Here is a 20,689-nt window from a genome sequence, read left to right as displayed (position 1 = left end):
TATTTAAGTGATTTCTAGATTGGGAACAGGTGTGCAGTAATCAGGCCTGGGTGTGGCTACAGAAATTGAACTCAGGTGTGATCAACCACAGTTATGTTTTAACAGGAGCTGGGGGGCAAACACTTGTTCACACAGGGCCATGTAGCTTTGGATTTTTTTCTTCCTCATTAATAAAACCCTTTATTTAAAAACTGCATTGTGTGTTTACTTGTGTTATCTTTGACTAATGTTTAAATTTGTTTGATGATCTGAAACATTTAAGTGTGGAAAACATGCAAAAAAGTAAGAAATCAGGAAGGGGGCAAACACTTTTTCACACCACTGTATAAGTAAGTGGGCAATAACATATAAATATAATTTGTGCTAAATTGGAAAGCAAATATATAGGGTTAGAGAGTGCTTTTTACTGATTGTCTTCAGGAAGTGAAAACACAACTTTCTGTGACAATAGTTTGGTTGGTGTGGACTTTAGACCAGTGTAGCAAAGATGATACCTTACCTCCGTGTTGCAACCAAACATCAATACTGTGTTACGATCAAACTAACTAGTTTCAAAGTATTGTTTAGTGTGGAATTCACACCTTAACTTGAGGGAGAATCTACATATAGCTGGTGCAATAAGCTGTTGTCTTTTCCCCCCATACAACCTTACATTAAAGGCTCTTTTCTGTAGTTGCCTTGGATTACTTTCTCACTTCTGCACCAAAGTTCTCTCATAAGTGGGGCTGTGACCTGCAATTTCAGGTCTCTCGCTGCAGTTAATCGGTGCCACCCAAGTTCAAAATGGCATTGCACTTGTTCAAAGAAACTGAACTCATGGAGGGAGTGCTGCAGAGTTTGAATACATTGTTCCAAATATGCTTGTTGTGAACATTTGGAAAAGAGTACAAGGTTCCAGAACTCATTTGGAGTTGCACTAATGGTGTTGGTGATGGAAAGTGACAGCACATAAGGGCTGTGTTCAGCTGTTGGATGCAGTTGTTCTGCAGAGGGTAAGCCTGGTATGGGTACTGATTTATTGTAGGAAGCCAGGATAAAAATGCATTTTATACCGTATTATAACGGTTCTTTGGATAAAAACATCTATCAAGTTTTTGTTAGAGTTTCTAGTTCTTTGCTCTGCTATAACTTGGACTGAATATGACCTAACCCTTATTGTCCTGACAGAAAATCATGCATAGAATGGTTGGTGTTGTATTTATAACAGACAGCAGCTCTGTATTACGTTATTTGCTTTTGTGTTCATATAAGCCACTGTTCAGTTTAGTGACAGAGCTGACATCAAGAATGCTTTGGCTCATGAAATGACACATCACATTATTTGTACCGCTTGTCTTTCCTTTCAGTGTCTTTGCTCAGAAAAATCCTTTCAGTAGATGAAACTAGGCCGTGTTTCTTAAGGCTCGCTCATTTGATCTAGTGGCTCTCGCTCGTGGCGCCATTTGAAGCATGGTGAAGCAAAAAGAGAAAGAAAAGGTCATGTTAACTCTAAAACTTTCGGGAGACATCGGCTCTCTTGCAGCCGTGGCCCGACAGTTTTACCGTTAACGCATGTGTGTTTTCCGATGTTACTGGCGATATGATCACACAAGAGAATACAAAGCGGCAACTGTCATCTAAGTTGGCTCAGAATATGCACCTATCTGTATTTAATATCATAATAAGTAAGTGTTTGGGTAAGTGTATAAATTCCCCCCTCACTTTATTCCTTCTTTTCTCCTGTATACACAAATGCATGCTGGGCTACAGTTGCATGTTTTTGCTGTAGAGTGTAGCACATAAAGGTCTCACAAAATTTCATGAAATGAGAAGTCTAAAAGGCAGATATTGTGAACAGGAAATGTTAAGATTACGTCCCTCCACCATGACTGAATTATGTGACGAACATTTTGACATGTTTATAATTTAGGCAGGTTAGGTTAGTCTGATTGTACCATCATAGTGGTGTGCATGTCAAGTATCTTCTCACTTTCTCCCTCCTGTGGTATATAGCCATACAGATAGTCTTGGTTTTACTTTCCCAGGTTATTTGTCTCCAAGATTTGTGCCTTCACTCTAATATAAGAAAGGGAAAGAAATTTAGTTTATGGTGCTCACCACAGAAATTGAAATTGAAATTCACCATGTCTTACCCAAAAAGATTGTCCCTGTTGTTCAAGATAATCCACAGAGCTAGCTGTCAACTGTTGTGAGACTTCCTTTTACAGAAGAAATAGTCCCTTTTCAAACAAACAAAAAAAAAAGGTAAAACCGAGAGACAGATATTTCAAAACTGCTGCAGAACAACAATCGATATGGCTAGACACAACAAGGGGTGAACTGATTCTTTAATAAAATCACCATTAGATCAGCTAAATCAGGGACTTAATATAGTATAGTATAAGATGTTGATCATGGATAACAGAAAGAAAAAAAATGTGAAGCTTTGTTGGCTTAAGCTGGATTGTTGTTCATTGTTAAATATGGATCCAGCTTTGCCATAATTAGACTGCTATGTGTGCTTTTGGCCACATGAAGGCGCTACACCAGACCCTATGGATCCGTCCTCTTAGAAATCATTTTGAGACCCTTAATATATGGACCTGGGGTCCCAAGGGGCCTCAGGCTTAAGATGCGTTTTAAGGGTTCCCAATTCACCCAGGTGGGTTAGGGGTAAGAAATAACATGGTTTGGGTAAAAATAACTACTTAATTCAGATTTGGCAGTTGTAAATGTTATGGTTTTAAGAAGAACCTTTTGTTTGGTTTCTTTTGACCTTGACACTGACTGTTGATAAGAAATGGGAAAATGAATAGTGCTCTCCATGTCAGCAGACAACGTATCCTCAATGGTTCATATGATATCCTGCGAAAATGTGCACACAACAGTTTGTATGATGTCCCACAAATTAGTGCCCCTTGAATGACATTAGGACTTTAACGTAAAGTTATGTAACTAGCGTAAAGTTATGGAGGTTACGTTTAGGAAAAGAAACATGGTGATGACCTACCTTAAAATTTCTCAAAGTTTACTCAAAGTTCCCACAGTTCTGCACACCAGCCTCCTGGCTAAATTACTGGGAGAATTTCCTGTTTTGTGACCCTTCCACCACCAAACCTGCCTTCTGTGTAGACCACTCAGGACCACTTCCTTCTTCACTTCCTCTTGACCCTGACAGCACATTGGTCATATGATTGCAGCCTTCCAAAGTGTGTATGGGTTATACACCAATTACGTATTCAACCACCGGGCCTGACCTGCTAGTTTTTTTGGCTCTGAACAATGTCACACTACTTTTGCCTCTGCATTGACAGTGGAGTCATAATGACACAAACATAACAGGTTGCTTCTCTCTTAAATGTAAATATACAGTTGGTAATTTTTAGGCATTTGTATAGAACAAATACTTTCTTTGGGGACTGGCTCTGCTTATTCTTTAAACCCATCAAGAGTTTTGTTTGTCCCATTTCCTCCACTTAATCCTGTCATGGTGGAGAAGTGTATTTTACCTTCTGTCCACAAACATCATTTGTGTGTTGATAAGTCACACTCATTTCACAAAAGTTTGTGAGACCAAACTGTCTAGCACATAAAATTGACAGGCAGTACCTAATACTACAAGGTTTAGTTCCACTGTATATACTGTTTATATATGTGTGTGTACACATTACACATTTTATCTATGTATGCTTGTGCTTGTGCTGTACTGTGTGACTGATTGTATGAGTGAGAGACTGACAGAGACTGAACATTAGGGCTGACGCACACAGTGCTAGAGTCAGAGCGGCTTCTCTTTACCATGGATAGGCCTATTCCACATGGGCACACAGTTTAAACCACATGATTACTCTGTTGTACTGCCACCTGCCCCGATATCTCCAGTTACTGATGTTAATGTCACCATTTGTTATTGCTTTTATTTTCCCTCTAATGACATCAGTAGCACTGCTGCTGCTTCTGGCACAGGTGATGACACAGCTAAAAAAACAAACAAAAAAGCCCTCTATAGTACACCACACCTCTGCTAAAGCCTGTAAATGATCTCTTAGTTACACTTTGGGGAATCAAATTCCCTCCATCCTACACATCAAGTGAATTTTCTTAAGATAAGAGAGAAGCACAGGTAAAACTTAGTGATCAATCGATCGGAACGTTGGTGCAGAATCTCCCTTGTCTTTCTCAAAATACTTACTGTATGACTCATGATATTGATGCCAAGTTCTCGCCTGTCTTGCTCAAAATTAGAAGATTTCTCTGTATGCAAAGTCTTTCTTTTCTCACATCAAAGTGTGATCTGTCGGCCCCGCGGTTTTTGAATGAAAAGACTTTGGTTAAATAGTGCTCGTATTAAAGGCACAGCCTCATCATGTGGTAAAGAAAAAATCTCTTCTGAATCCCACGCAGAACTCTTAAGTGGGATGCTCGGGATATATTTTCTCAAAATTGAGTCTTAAAGAAGTATTTCACCGCTGGAAAGATAGTCTTTTCACAAAACTGGGCTGTCTATACAGCAGAAGATGCAAATACTTTTGAACCTGGTGCTACATGACCAGAGAAAACACAGAAAAAGTCTGTGACAGTCACTTTTGCTCAAGATGTAGAAAACCTGCAACTACTAAAAATGCACTGTGGTGCACCAGACTAGTAAACACTCTCACTGGTGGGTGACATGATGCAAGTTGCCCATCTGACAACAACATGGTGGCTGGCTGGTAACAAACAATATCACATTACAGTTAAACAGTAAGCTAAAATATGTTTCTGAAAACATTTTGGGAAAAAATATGAAATAGAGTTACAGAATCTTGGTTCATATTTGATAAGTAATGCTTGGTGTTACTGTTCGATCTCAATTTGTTCTGAGTTTGAAAGAGAGCGGTGGCTCTCAATCTCAATCTGCGTCTATACTGTTTGTACTGTGGTGGTGGACAGCATGCAAAATTTAAGAAGCACAATCTGTACTGTGAGCAACAGCCTGATAGCCAACAAATGTCTGTCAGATGACATGTTTCAGATCTTTGCTGGCAAATGAGCAGGTTGCTAGTAAGTTGGAGGGACATAGTACATTTACACATATCGCCCACGTTGTTAAGATACAAAATATATCTTTAAAAGGTCCAGTGTGTAAGATTTAGGAGGATTCAGTGGCATCTAGTGGTGAGGACTGCATATTGCAACCAGCCAATACTTCTGATTAAAACTCCTTAAGTGTTTATTATGCAGGAGGTTTTAACATGGGGATTACTACCCGCAGAGGTCTCTTCCTTTTCAAAACAAATGCACCAGGTGATTTAAACTGGTAAAAACACTGAATGAAGCAGTTTAATGTTACAAATCAGTGTTTTTCCGATGCTGTTTGGCATGTCGGCGAAGGGTGGCTCGCCCACCACATGCTGGTGTGTGCTCACCCTTTCTCTGATAACTGCAATGTGTGCTGAAGTTATTTTTGATCCAGACATTTAGAAGATTTTAACCATGAGCCAAATTATCTGCAGAGGTCTCCTTCTTTTCAAAGCAAATGCACCCAGTGATTTAAACTGATTAAAACACTGAATAAAGCAGTTCCACGTTACAAATCAGTGTTTTCCCGAATCTGTATGGTTGCCGACACAGAAACAAGAAAACACCAATGGCCCTTTCAGGAGCAAGTGTTTGGTTTGTCCTTTCTGGGCTATTGTCGTGGGGCAAGTAGCAGACGTCCCAGATGCATCCACAGCCTTGTGTTGCATTCATATGGTGTCGGAATAAACTGGGCAATGGGTTCAGATCATATTTCACAGCTTACCTGAGCTGTTTTCTTTCCTCTTCATTATAAATGTGCTGTTTTAAGGTCCCGTGTGTACAATTTAGGGAGATTTAGTGGTAACTAGCAGTTAGTATTGCAGATTCGAACTAACTGAAACATCTCCCCATCAGAATTCCTTCAGTGTTCATTGTTCAGGAGGTTTTAACCAGGATCCCAAATATCTGCAGAGGTCTCTTCCTCTCCAAAATAAACAGACTCTGTGATTAAACCAGTAAAAACCCTGAATTAAGCAGTTCTACATTACAAATCAGTGTTTCTCCAATGCTGTTTGGCATGTCAGAGTTAGCCACGAGTGTAGCACATGCTAATGTGTGCTCACCATTTTTCTATACCTTCAATTTCAAATGTTCAGAAGGTTTTTACTGGCAGCGGAACTATCCGCAGAGGTTGTTTCCTCTCCAAAACAAACTGACTTGTTCATTTGTGTTTTTCTGATGCTCTTGTGTCGATGAAGCTTCTACCTAGAGTGGCCAACGCGAAAACACAAATGGCCTATCTAGAGCCAGTGTTTGGTTTGTCCATTCTTGACTACTGCAACATGGCGATCTCTTTGGATGAGGACCTGCTCCCTATGTAGATATAAACAGCTCGTTCTAAGGACACAAAAACCCAACAATTCTTATTTTTAGTTGATTATACACTTAAGAAGATGTACTTATTATATTATATTCCATTTCTGCTAATATATCCCCTAAATCCTGCACACTGGATTTTTAAAAGAGATTACAGAGTGAAAAGAGGTTAACAATTATAATTGCATTGGACCTTTTAAAGAAATAAGTTATTCTTAAAGACATACTTTAGTGTGCAACTTAATAAATGTAAAAAAAAAAAAAAAAAAGGTGTCAGGTTTTTCAAACTGTGTCAGGAAGGAAGCTGCATTATGTTACTTGTACACAGTACCATATACAGTGTCCCAGAGCTGACTTGTACATATTGGTTGAACCTTAAAGAGTGTTGCCAGTGGTAAGCCAATTTCCAACAACTTATTTAGCCTGCACTTTTCATTATTGATGAACAGTTTCCAAGGCACCCCATCATGTTTTATATTTTTGAATGTGCTCTGTCTACGTCCCAGGCAGCCATTCACTTCCATTATTTTCTTTACGGAATGGAAATCACCATATAACGACATGAAAACTGCTCAAGAGGGGTAATTCTTTACAATGAGCATCATGTCTGTTTTGCAGGTTTCAAATCAATGTGTTTTCCTCGTTCAAGCAAGATCCAAGTCCTTTCTGATTAATATTAATGCAAACCGTTGGCTGCCTGAGGTGGAAAACGAGGCAAAACAAAGAAAAAGGAGGCAAGATACGTTTATTGTGTGCAGCACGTTTCACACACAAAGGAAGTGCAGGAAAAGGAAGCGAAGAATCATGGCATAAAACATTAAAATGTAAATTAAAAAGGGAAGGAACCACTTTAAAATGAATTAAAATGATTTACAGAAACAATAAGTCCTAGACAGGGAAACATGTAACATAAATGTTTCAGCTTGGATGTTAAGTAATCAGAGTTGGTTTGTTTTAAATCACATGAAGGTTTCTTCAAGTTCTGTTGTGCATAGCAACTAAATGCTGCTCCTCTATGTTTAATTTGGACTCTGGAAATGATTACACTGGAGGCAGAGAAGGGTCATAAGACAGACAGGCATGTACTTTGATTTACAAGCAGAAGTAATTAAAACTCTATTCTTTGATACAATGGAAGCCAGTACAGAGACCTGAGGATGTATTTCTGTAGCAGCAGCATTCTCAATGAGCTCCTTTAGTGTGACTCGTTCAAAGACCATTACAGTAGTCAAACTTGCTGGAAACAAAAGTGTGGAAAAAACTCAAACTTAAGAAGTCAGCAAAAATGTAATCTGGTCTTTTATTGTACACAGCGGAATTTATAACATCGGTGAAACGCTCGTGTAGATGTATGAAGTCCATCATCCTGTGACGGAGCAACCGTTCTGACTCTGTTGATTCATCTCCCCTGACATTGGCGTTATCACGTGTATCATCGCTGGAGCTCTCTGCTGGGTGACCCTGCCCTCCCGTACAAAGATAAAAGCCTCACATTGTTTCTGGGCTGCTGGTGAATTCCTCGCCTTTTCGTCCGCGCTTATCTCTGCACTGACCTTGCTCAAAGTTTCTCCTTCTGCAGCACAGATGATCTGAGATAATGTAAGGGCAGTGTAATTGGATCAAAATGACAGCAAACAGGCCCAGCAGTGCTACAGCGAGAGATGGGTTAAGCTGTGTTGTCTCCTGTAAAAGGCATTAGTTTAGCATTCCCTGACCCAAGCATCAGCAGTAGCAGCAGTCCAGCCAGCCACTCCCATCATCTTGCACTGCACTGACAACTTCGCTCATCCATGTTCATGGCGAGCGGTAATTGGCTTTTCACGACATGATTGGAGGAAACACAGTCAGAGACCTCTGCGCAAGGGATTGGGTCACACAGTCGCATATGCCACGGCAAGGTCGCAGTTCAGCTGAACTCAATTTGGCATTACAAATTGACAAGCAAGCAAATCTGGGGCAAATTGAGTGAGCGGACGGATTGATTTAAGGCCAAGGATTCTCTTAAAGCAGAAATAAGGGAGACATTCAGAGGTCCTTGAGCTACACTACACAATATCCTCCCGAGAGTTGTAGGGGTGAGAAGGAACACCACTGCTAACCACATTATAATGGCAAAGCCCATTAGTCAATGACAGGGTACAGTTATGATGCTGTCATTTTATCGATACAGCCATACATCTTCATAGAGAGTCAGGTATTAAAGTATTCAACCCAGTGCAAGAGTATTATAACCGGAGGACAATGGATCAAAACCTTGAAACGCAGTGGTGTAGCAGTTTCATCTGCATTATCCTCCATGCAGATGTTACATCCGCTTGAGGTTATCGTTTCTGACTTCCAGCACAGTGAGTCTACATTATGCATTGCAATTTGATTAGTCAAACCCTAGTGTCGGTTAAACAGCTTGAGTCAAGATAGGGCCCCAGCTCCCCCTCCACTTCCAACACAAACCAAATCAGGTCAGAATGCTTAATTGTAGACCAATCAACCTTTACTAATGTAATGTCACTTTTATTTGATATGAATAAATGAGAAATCTCTCTGCTTGAGGAGTGTGTCGAGTGAGGGGGAGCGCCGGGGCCGGCGTGGGCATGATGGGAATGAACCGCTTGATCTGCTGAATATTAATGCCCCTCTAAGATTATAAGGATTATTAGTTCTTTTCTCGGCTGACAATGGAGTTATTTTCAGACCCCATCGATTAAATTACTGAGGGAACTGCCTTTGATATGAGCACTCCCACATGAGGAGCCACCTTTGGAATATGAGTGGTGTTAAACTGAGTCCAATCCCCAAGTATTGTATCTTATTTAAATTTTAAAACACACAAGGAGAGATTCAGATGAGCACTCATTTTTGAAGCTTCATTTTGACTTACAGATTATTTGGTAAATCATCATTTTGCAATCAATCATGTAATAAACTCTAATTCAGTTAACAGTATCTGATGTATGACGGCATAGCATTGCTTCTTGATTTTTGAAGTCTCATCTCTGGGCATGACTAAATAACCTTTGTTTTCTCTCTCCTGTCTCCCCAGGTAGGATGACAACTCTTGACCTTTTTTATTGTTCACTCTTGTGTCTTTATGCAACTGCAGTAAAACTATATATGTATGTCTGTGTGTGTGTGTGTGTGTGTGTGTGTGTGTGTGTGTTCTCTGTTAACTGTCACAGGTTTAGTCCCTACGAGTGGTATAACCCCCACCCTTGCAACCCTGACTCGGATGTAGTGGAAAACAATTTCACCCTGCTAAATAGTTTCTGGTTCGGAGTTGGAGCTCTCATGCAGCAAGGTAGACGCCTCTGCCTGCCCCCCTTTTTCTAGCACATGTCCCACTTTTTTGCTGGGGGTCAACCTTGCTCTTTGACCAGGCCCATGACCATGCATGGGGGCCTCTGTGCATGATGCTAGATGCTTCAGTGGTAGAGTCCTGTAGGATGGACTGAGTGAGATCTGAATGATGTGATTAATGAATGAGGACAGTGTGCCTGCATGCTCCCCTTCTCCATACTGCCCCCTAACTCCTCCCCTCCCCCTTCCCCCACCTCTACACAGACATCTGAACAGGTAAGTGTTCCCACCCAGAGTACCTGAGATGGATTAGATGGGTGAGACTGAATGAGAATGTGAACTCAGCAGCTTACCCTGCCTGTTTGGTTTTGTTTCCTTCTGCCAAACCAATGCCATATCTTCTCAACTAGTTGGCATCTTCAGATGAAAAAACAAAGTTAAACAGAAAATGGAATGTCATCACTTTAATAACTATATGGCGTATATTCTTAACAATGCATGTCACAATGGGAGATATGTTGCATTTTTAATTTAGCATTTCTTCGAAAGCAACTGACAATGCAACATATGTACACCAGGTGGTGATGATTTTAGGGCCTGGAAAGCATGGTATATTTGTTTGTATGTGTCCTTGCATCTGATCAGTGCAATGGAGCACACAAATAACTAGCTGATATAGTCAAAGCTACTTTAAAGGGGCAGTTCACCCACAGTACAAGAAATGAAAAAAACTCATCTCTAACTCATCTCTAGTGGTACTGAGCCATGCAGATTTGGTTTTAAATGTCCAGGTTTGGAATATCTGTCTCTGCCTCCACCCTAAATCAATGATTTTTTGTGGGGCTCACAGTACTGAATGAATATGTGAAAAATAGGAAGCCCCTACATTTCTGAAAGGTAATATTTTTTGTCTTATGCACACAAGTTATTATCTTAGGGGAACAAAAATATTACCTTTCAGGACTTTAGGGCCTCCATAAAAACAAAATAATATATATAGTATATTGAAAAAAAATATTAAAATCATATAGGCAAATCAACTAAATATTTTATTGGGAAATTCAAATTAAAATGAATAGTCTATGTTGAAATTTACAGGACTGAGTATTTTTTACGAAATCAATATTTATATTAATAAATATTTATATATATTAATTATAGATTATCAAAAATTAAGTATCAGTATGGATTTATTAAAAAAAACATTAATTCAAGATTTAAAAATGAAACTTCAAATACTTGACCATTTGTGAGTTTTTCTTTTTCTAGTTTCAAAACATCAGTTTTACACACACACACACACACACACACACACACACACACATACAAAAAAACAAAAGCAACAATAACACTTTTCCTCAGCAAACATACTCTATGCATAACTTGACCCAAGTTCCATACTCCTCAGGTCACAAGCAGTAAACTGAGTAACTCCATCCACAGAATGTGGTTAAAAACTCCAGAAAAAGCCAAGTGGTGGGCAATGAAATTTGTTTTTTTACAATTGAATTTTCAATGTGAATGGAGAAAAAAGAAAGATCTTTTTATCACATGGATGTTTGAAATAAAATATTTCAGTACATTTAAGTGGTAAATCTAGATGTTCAGTTTCATATAAGATTCAAATTATTTGGCTTTGATTTCCTTCTGTAGATTATATAAAAAGAAATTAAAAAAAAAAAAAAAAAAATCAGCAGAAATCCACAGAAAACCCATGACCAGAGAAGAGAGAGAAAAAAATGGCATTGTACTGCAAACCATGGATATGATACATAGTTATTTGTTATGTAGTGGATACATTGAAACTTTCAACAATGCGGTGGTTAATGTGTGGTTTGGTTTAGGTACACACACTTGGCTATTGTAAGGTAGACATCATGTTTTGGCTTAAAATACCTGCTTTTGGTGGCACTATCCCTGCTGAAAAAGCATCAATGCCTCTGTATCGTATCGTATCGTATCGTATCGTACTATACCGTATCGTATATTATTTCACCGCATCATATCAATTCAATTCAGTTCAATTCAATTTGATTTAATTCAGTTCAGTTCAATTCAGTTCAAATCAGTTATAAAGCCTTCCCAATATCACAAATCATAATTTGCCTCAGAGGGCTTCACAGCAAGAAAAACCCAAAAAATCCCCTTAACAGGGAAAAGAATGTTGGAAACCTTAGGAAGAGCAACTGAGGAGCGATCCCTTTTCCAGGATGGACAAACATTCAATAGATGTGTGTAAAGAACACGTCATCATTATAAATGTACAGTGATCCATGCGACAAAAAAAAGCAATTCATTTATTTGCGTTTCATGGCACTATCCTCAGTGGAAAAACAGTGATGGGAGGTCTGCGCTGGCAGGCATTTGCATCCCCTCTACCTCCCAGTGAGAGAGTCAGCTCATATACTATGTCACTTTTGAATGATGATATGATATGTATGAAATTTACAAATGTAATGTATTTGTGGTTTGTAGAAACATACAATGCCAACATTTTCTTCTGGTGACCAGGCTGCCACAGAATGGACTTATTTAAATGATTATAATCTTACCTCAACCATTGATGGGTTAATCTCAGAGACAAATATCTCAGAACTTGGACAAAATAAAATTTATAACATCTGCATAACTAGATACCACTAGAGGTAACGGAGAAAAAAATCTTTTTCGGATGAAGTGACCCTTTAAATCTACAGATATCTCAGTCTTTTCTTAGGATTTAGTAGCTGATAACTTCTCCCTTGTTGGCTGGTTGCATGCTTACTTATACTGCATGCTTACTAATATCCCAAAATTAGTTTCTAACCTTTTTCACATGTTTTTATTTATTTGACTCCCAAAATTGATTTTCTTTTTTTAATTATCTGGGATCAAAATATGATGACTGGCTGAATGTAACCCTGCCCCAACAAAAAACACCCAAAAGATTTATAATCAATGAGGATTAGTTCAAGATTTAGGTAAATGACATGCATTTTAGCAGCCAGATGTACTTTAGGTGAGTGTTGTTTGTGAGAAAAGCCGGCAGAGTAGATGTGTAGGGTTGACCAGTTGAGAAGATGTGGCTGAGGGCTAGAAGGCTGTGGAATTAGACTGAACGAACACAGTGTCTGCATGGCACCGTGCTGGTCTGCACTGTAGAGAGGCTCCCCTGCCCGGCGGCTTGCCCCGCCCCCCAGAAAACTGTGGGATGTGCTGTTTGGTCATGACGTTACCTTGGGTACATGACAGTCAGCCCCAACCAGGCTCTGTTTGGGTCGACTCGCCTCTCTGAGTGGGTTGCCCCTCTTTTCTGTTGTGGTTTCTGAGGTGAAACAGGAAAAGAAGCTCGGAGCTGGTAACATGTTCCACTGATAGCCAGCCTTTGGTACAATACAGAACAAGCAGAATCCACTGCTAACAGTACTGATGAATAATGTGTTTGTGTTCATGCCTGCCACCTTAATTTTTGTTCTTGTGGTTTTATGAATGGGCAAAGTGGGTGACCGGTTCCCCTATGCTGGGTGATGTTTGATACGGAGTCATTCCATGTGAAATCAGATAGAGGCATTTATTTACATTTTACATATGTTCAAACCATATGTACATGCTATTTAAAAAAAAAAAAAAAAAGTTCTGTAAAATAGTAAGCCTAAAGCCATTTTTAGGGTTCAAAACCTCCAGACATTTAACTCCTAGAGCCACGAAATTTGTTAGGGGCAAGATAAAATGGTCTATAACATGCACAAGCAGATGTCACATTTTTCATTGGTGGCCCTTGAAAATGGAAAAATCGATCCCAACCCTATCCCTGCTGATGCTGGGCAAGAGGGAGGGTACACCCTGGACAGGTCGCCAGACTATCACAGGGCTAACACATAGAGACAGACAACCATTCACACCCACATTCACACAGCCAATTTAGAGTCACCAACTAACCTAGCGTGCATGTCGTTGGATTGTGGGAGGAAGACTGAGTACCTACCTGGAGAAAACTCCACACAGACGGGCTTCACCACTCCAGGGTTCAAACCAGGAACCCTCTTGCTATAAGGCGACAATGATAACCACTGCGCCACCCAAATACTAAGACCAACTACTATGAATTTCTGTTTTTTTTTAGTTAAAAAAATAATAATTTCCCCACAAAATGCCCATTTGTATATGAATTACTCACCCTGTGTTACCTCACATTCCTGAAGAAAATGTTTGTCTCGTGTGCCTCCATGGTGAACAGAGAAATCCAAAAAACAGCAAACATTCTTGATGAATTGATGTACAACAGCAAAACTATATGAACACATCCATTTACAAACTCTGACACAACTGCAGTTTAATCCAAGCACATCAGCCTAAACAGTATTACACATGTATGAGGAGCAATACTCAGTGGAATGCCCGAGTTCAAACGCACGAGCTTGCCCATGCACGCTATGCTGAAGTGTTTTAAATCGTAATGTTTTAATGATAATGCATGTTTTGGGAAGTACTGAACATACCACTGAATCAGTGAGCATTGGATAATACTGTAGAGTGTTGTGAGAGTTTGTAAACAGATGTTCTGATATAGTTTTGCTGTTGGTAAACACTATGACTTCAATTCATGAAGAATGTTCACTGTTTTGGATTCTCTGTTCACCATGGATGCATGCGAGAAAAACAAAGTTTTCTTCATGAATTCAAGGTAACACACAGTGAGTAAATGATACAAAAAAATGTCATTTATATGGACGAAGTGTTCCTTTAACTCTCTAAAAGCTTCTCTGCTACATGTTGGATGTTCAGTAAAACACAGAGTGGTAGGACTTTGCGCTACAGACAAAGCACACTCCAGAACAAAGAATTACCACCTGTGTGTGTGTGTGTGTGTGTGTTTTGACTAGTAATGCAATGATTTGGTCAGTTCACACCGATACAGTTTAGTGACAAATCAGCTACAGATTCAGTTTACTAAAGACAAGTGACAGAGAGAGACTGTTGCACTGCAGATGTGTTCACCAAAACTTCACAGTGTGCAGTTAGTGATGATGCAGAGGTCTGCTGGTTCTGCCACTTTAAAAACACTGTATTATCAACATACTGTGTGTGCTCTAAACTAAAACGGCATAAAAATATAAATTTAACACCCCATGTTTAAAGTGGCATCATGGTGCTATAAAAGAGTAGGTGTAGTACCATCGCTCCATTCTTTGAGCATGCTAACAGCAAACACATTTGTGCAAAGACATGATTGTCTTATTAATAATTAAACCAACCACAGGTTTCTTATTATGGTTTTGAGAAGTCATTATAGTGCATACAATAAGTTGTTATCACTTAACAGGTAAATTTGCCGCTGAGATAATCTCCCACAAACCTGATGTTCTCCTGGGTGAAGCAGTGGGGGAGGAACCCTTGGAGGCATGCTCCCCCTCCAGCCTGTCGTTCCCTCTCTGTTGCAGTATCAGTAGCGGTGGGCTGGAGCTGCAGTTAGCTGTCATGTCTTTCTCTGCATGCTCCCTCTACTAGACAGCTCACTCGGGGGACTGCGAGAAAAGAAAGAAAGTTTGATGAAAAGTGAGTCTCTCACAAAGGGAGTGGAGCGCAGAGTTCTTAACCTCCTATCTCTCTGACTCTTTATCAGCTTTCCTGCCGAGTGAATGTGCAAAATCCCAGCTTTCAATTGCTTAAGCCGCTTGAGGAGAATAGTCCTGATATAACCCAGGCCCACCTTCTTTCACCCAGACAACAAACCTCCCTTCCTCCCTCACTCCCAATCTGCCCACGCACATATGCTCCGACATGCTCTGCATACATTCTGCATAAAACCTGAATGTAAAAACAGTCAGATTAACTGGAGATTTAGTGCTCTCTATTGTGAGAGATAAAAAAAAAAATGGTGAGAGTAACTGATGCTGTGCTAAGTGAAACAGCTCCAAGTAGAAAGTGCAAGGGCCGGTCAGCCCAGCATTCATGGGAGCAACATTTCTCAACAAAAGTCATTTCATATGAATTGCCACAAGTGGAGTCGCTTGCAGAGGTATGTAGAGTTTTGCTTTGACAACTACATGCAGTTTTGCGCTGTTGACCAAATGCAAACCAGCTTGACAGTTTTATAAAACCCTGTTATACCATCATAAACTGTCACAGCATAGGTAGCACTGATAAAATGATTTGTTGTTTGGTCTGGGGGATTAATTACCGCTAAGCCTTATATATGTACCAGCTACTGACAAGCCATCAGATATGCTAAATACCTATAAATCAAAAGGAAAAGTACGCATACATCACATCAAGTCCTGGTGAGGTCAACTAGTTTTCCAAAGTTTCCCTGCAGTGTTGCTCACTCGACTGTGTGGTTGGGCTGGTCTGGTAATCCTCGTGTTAAAGGAAAACCTCCCTCACAAAATGATCATTTGAATATCAATTATTCACCCATGTTACAGTGAAAATAATTTCCTCACATGCTTCTAAAGTAAACAAAGAATCCAAAAACTTCAAAAAGAAAAATATTGGACTAAAAGGGGACTGTGCTTAGCACCAACAAAATGATATTAAAACATGCGTTTACCATCTCTTATACAACTAGTGCAGCATAATCCAAATCTCATTTATCCAGTTGTATACTCACTACTTCCCAAACACGTGCATTTGTGCTAAAACCTTAATATTTAAAACACTAAGCACAGACCTCGAGGTCTTTCCAGCTGATTTAGGTTAACAAATAGACACAGACAGAAACTGAACCAAAATACTTCAGGGATGGGGGTTAACCTTCATCGTCCATCAAGCTCTCAACAAAACGTTGCTCTTTGCATTCATCTGCAGTACTCCACTTCCACTCCTGGGCCACACCAGTAGTGTGAGCAGCATGGAACCTCTTGCATTTTATTCTGGCACCAATGTTAACAAGTTAGAGGACCATACAGTCTGCGTGAGCAGCGAAGCTCCACTGTGCCTGATAGAGATTCAGAGTCTGAGCTATTTTTTCCAATGATCCTAGCAAAAATAGTGAAAAAGATCTGTTGTCATTCTGACATCATACCAGCAACATTACACCTTTCACTACTGTTTCAGTGTCTGTATCTGAAGAAAATGTCAAGAGACAAGAAACAAAAATATAAAAAAAATTTTTTCAACTTAACACGCACTGTTTTCATGTAAAATCAAAACCCTCTAGCATTTCTGGAGACAGGATCCCTTCATTTGTTAACACAAGTCTTTAACCGTGGCTATTATATGAGGCAAACACTACGTAAAAAGACAGGGCTGGCAGGCAGAGCAATGCTGTCTGTGTGAACACCACAGGAAGGGGCAGGCAGTGTGGTCCAGACATCAAACATACATATCCATCACCCCCTGTGTCTGACCTCAGGCCAGCTTATATTACATAAGGCCTGCCCCTTAAAGCTTAGAAACCATCAAAAATGACAAAGAACATGTGACCAGGACAAACCATTGCTTCACAAAATATGTTTGCAAAAAGCTACAAGACAGAAGTCCCAAATGGTACAAATAGTTGGTCTCCAACAAACTGCGTTAAATGTCTGTCAAAAAAACGGGAACGATGTTAAAATGATAGGTTGTTTCCGACTAAATAGCATGTAGTGGATAGCTTACCATTTTCAGTAGCTAGCATCCCAGGCAAATTTGTGAATCCTGGTGTAGTGAAGGAATGACCCACCCTACTCTCTTTATGATTGGCTGGTACTTGTTTCCTTCTTTGGTTGAATTGGCTAGGTTTTGGCAAGAGGAGTGGGATTTGTTGGGGTTAGGGTAAGTAAGCATGTCTGGATAAGCCAATCAGAGGCAGAGTAAGGCAGAGTGAAATGGGCCATTTCTTTGCTATCCTAGGAAATGCAAATTTGAGCCCCCTAATGAGTCACTATGACTGTGTTCAGAATCACATACCAACATAATGTTCACTGCGTAGTAAATGATTGGTCAAGTATGCCATTATGAACAGACTGTTCACACTGAAGTCTGCCCAAGCAAGAGAGTCATGTGACTGCATCACATAACTTGAGCCAATGACTGACAGTCCTGACCTGGCCAGCGACTCACATTTCCAAAAAATGCTGCAGCAAATTTCCAATCAGGCGTTATTTGGATCCACTGACCACATACTTAGAATCTAAATAGTTACAGAGAGATGCAAATGCATTTTTGGGCAGCTGAGTATGTCAATTAGGCTCATGTCTCATACTCTTACACAAAAACACTATGCATGTGAAAGCACCACATACAAAAATCTACATCATACTTAGCATGAATAGTATGTTAGCATGTGATTTTGAACACAGCCTTTGTCAAGTTTTCAGAGGTACCTATTTTGCAAGAACATACACATGGATTTTCCTGTGCATGTTATAAAAAAAGATGTTTTTTTTTTTTCTTCTGGTGGAAAATGATCTCAGAAATTTTGGTTGTGGAACAGTCAGTACAGTTAAGATAGACAGAGAATCCAGAGCACACAGGAAGTGAGCGTAAGACTAAATACCAATTACCAGTTCCAACCATGAGGCTGCCCACTCTGCCCAAGTTGTGTATATGTGTCAGAGTGTGTAATTCAGGCAGCCGAAGCAGAGGCCTAGCCTGGCCCGGCCCGGCCTGGCCTGGGTGCTGCCCCCTCCCCAGCCTAGTGCTGTACCAGGCCTCACCACCCTCCTCTGCTCCTCTCGTTCAGGATCTGAGCTCATGCCGAAAGCCCTCTCCACCAGAATTGTAGGAGGAATCTGGTGGTTTTTCACGCTCATCATCATCTCCTCCTACACGGCGAACCTGGCCGCCTTTCTCACTGTGGAGAGGATGGAGTCGCCCATTGACTCTGCTGACGATCTAGCCAAGCAGACGAAGATAGAGTATGGGGTGGTAGAGGACGGCGCCACCATGACCTTCTTCAAGGTTAGTTACAACTTAAAACCAACTACAGTCTTTTCTATTGTTGTGTTTTGTTCACTGCTCTGTACCAAACCTCAATTTAAAGTTACTCAAATTCACCTGAGTAATTTTGTCAGCAACATGTTCTCCAAACTTTAAGGTCCAGTTTGTAGGATTTAGGAGGATATACTGGCAGAAATTGTGGAGCGGTTTGACACATGAAACAAATATTTTTCTTCTACTCAGTCAAACCCCATAAAGGAACCATAAAACCCATAAAACAGGTCCCTTAACACCAAAATTAAATTGATTTTACCTGGTTTCTGTAGAACAAAAGAATTATACTCAATTTTCACAAATACAACAGTAATCCGTCTCAATGAAGTATATATAGAAATGTTCTGTTCCGTTCAGTCAGTTCAATCCAGTTCAAACAAACTCCACTCCGGGATTTCCAAATAACATATTACAGTTCAATTCAGTTCAATCCACACAGTTCTTTAAACAAAAGAAAACTCCACCCCAGGTTTTCTCGTAAACAAGGAGGTAAAGAAAATCCACTGCTCTGACTCTGTTCCGTTTCAAAACAACAAATCAACATGGCCCGAAGGTTCCAAATAAGGAATAATGAAACGGAAAGTAACCCCCGGCTTTTGCCAACTCACGGGACTGTGGGTGAATGCCATAATGCTCCGGCGTTGTTTTGGGGCGTGGAGGCTCCGTAGGATCCCTTGATATCCGTGGCGGGGAATCTGAGGTGAGGCCGGTGGCCGTATGGATGATATTCCACAGGGAAGCACACCTATTTCGCGGACTTTGAGCGGTGTAAAATGTCGTGGTAGACCGAATATGCAGAGGACTTCTGGCTCATTTCTCACTCGCCTGCGTCTCTTGCCATACTGCCAGGAGCGGCATAATGTAGGGGCCGGTCTACCTGGGCTCAGCTGATCGAGCCATCCCACTGGCGATAGCACCGGTGGGTGTGTCTGGAGCTGAGCAAGCCATCAGCTGATAACCACTGTCTTATAAAAAAAATATATTTAGAAAATATACAGGATCGCCACAACTGAATGTGAGTATGTTTCTTTAGTGTGAAATCACCTGAAACTAAGAATTGTTGTGTTTCCGTTACCTTTGAATGAGCCATTTATATCTACATGGGGAACAGGTCCTTATCCGTGGAGATTGCCATGTTGCACAGCCATGTCTCTACAGTAGCCCAGAACGGACAAACCAAAGACTTGCTTCAGATAGGTTGAAAAAGCACTGATTTATTTCATGAAACTGTTGCATTCAGTGTTTATACTGGTTTTAATCACCTGGTCTGTTTGTTTTAGAGAAGAAGAGACCTCTGGGGATAATTCAATTTATGGTAAAAACCTCCTGAACGTCTGGATCAGAAATAAGTTTAGCACACATTAAGTTATCAGAGAAAATAGGGAGGCACACATTTGCAGGTGCTTGTCTAGCGGTCTGGTCTGGAACATGCCAAACAGCGTTATTTTAATCACCTGGTCCATTTGTGTGGAGGAAAATACCTCTGCTGATAACTCGGCTCACGGTAAAAACTCCTGAAAAATAAACACTGAAGGTTACTCAGAAAAAGTTTCAGCTGGTTGCAATCTGCGATCCCATCAACCTTAAATTTTACACACTGGACCTTTAACAGGTTATTCGTCAGTACTTGCAAAATGCATATAGCTGGTGCAAAAATTACCTGTCCCCTATACGATTAAGGTTTGAGTGGGTTTATGCCGTTATGCTCATTTCACTTGTCGTGGCATATTTAGTTTACATGACCACAAAAGGAGTGAGGACATTCTCTTTCTCAAATGTGACATAGTTCTTTTTAGAACCACAGAATGTAGTTTTTACAAGAGTTAGCCTTAAATAAAAGGCAAGGTGGCTGTCATAGGTCATGGTAACTGCTGTGACTCATGCAGCACCTATATTAATTTCAGTAGGTAATAGTAAACTCATCATCAATGGTCTCATTTTAAGCCACAGGCAGCATTGCTTTATGGGTGGAAATATTTTCCAGTAATTCAGTTGGTTCACCACTTTCTTCCAGAGTGAAATATGTATGACCCTGATGAAGGCCATGGAGACTTACCTCTTCAGAGTGAAATGTCTGGACAAATGTTAGAAGGATTACCATAACATTTTCTGCAGATATTCATTCAGTACAAAAGTTCAGAGA

The 20,689-nt window shown here is 40.2% G+C and overlaps 1 protein-coding gene across 1 annotated transcript in view; it reads left to right on the top strand.

Annotated features, from left to right (window-relative positions):
- The window catches only part of grik2 (glutamate receptor, ionotropic, kainate 2), a 426,471-nt gene that overhangs the window by 316,080 nt on the left and 89,702 nt on the right, over nt 1-20,689 (top strand). The window contains exons 13-14 of the mRNA XM_050045772.1: nt 9,534-9,652; nt 18,296-18,513. Coding sequence (XP_049901729.1) covers nt 9,534-9,652; nt 18,296-18,513 — 337 coding nt within the window. The remainder of the gene's footprint in view (nt 1-9,533; nt 9,653-18,295; nt 18,514-20,689) is intronic.

The sequence above is a fragment of the Epinephelus moara genome, chromosome 6 (assembly GCF_006386435.1).
Source record: "Epinephelus moara isolate mb chromosome 6, YSFRI_EMoa_1.0, whole genome shotgun sequence".
Taxonomy (NCBI): domain Eukaryota; kingdom Metazoa; phylum Chordata; class Actinopteri; order Perciformes; family Serranidae; genus Epinephelus; species Epinephelus moara.
The sequence above is the reverse complement of the archived record's forward strand: the minus strand, read 5'-3'. Positions and strand labels throughout refer to the sequence as shown.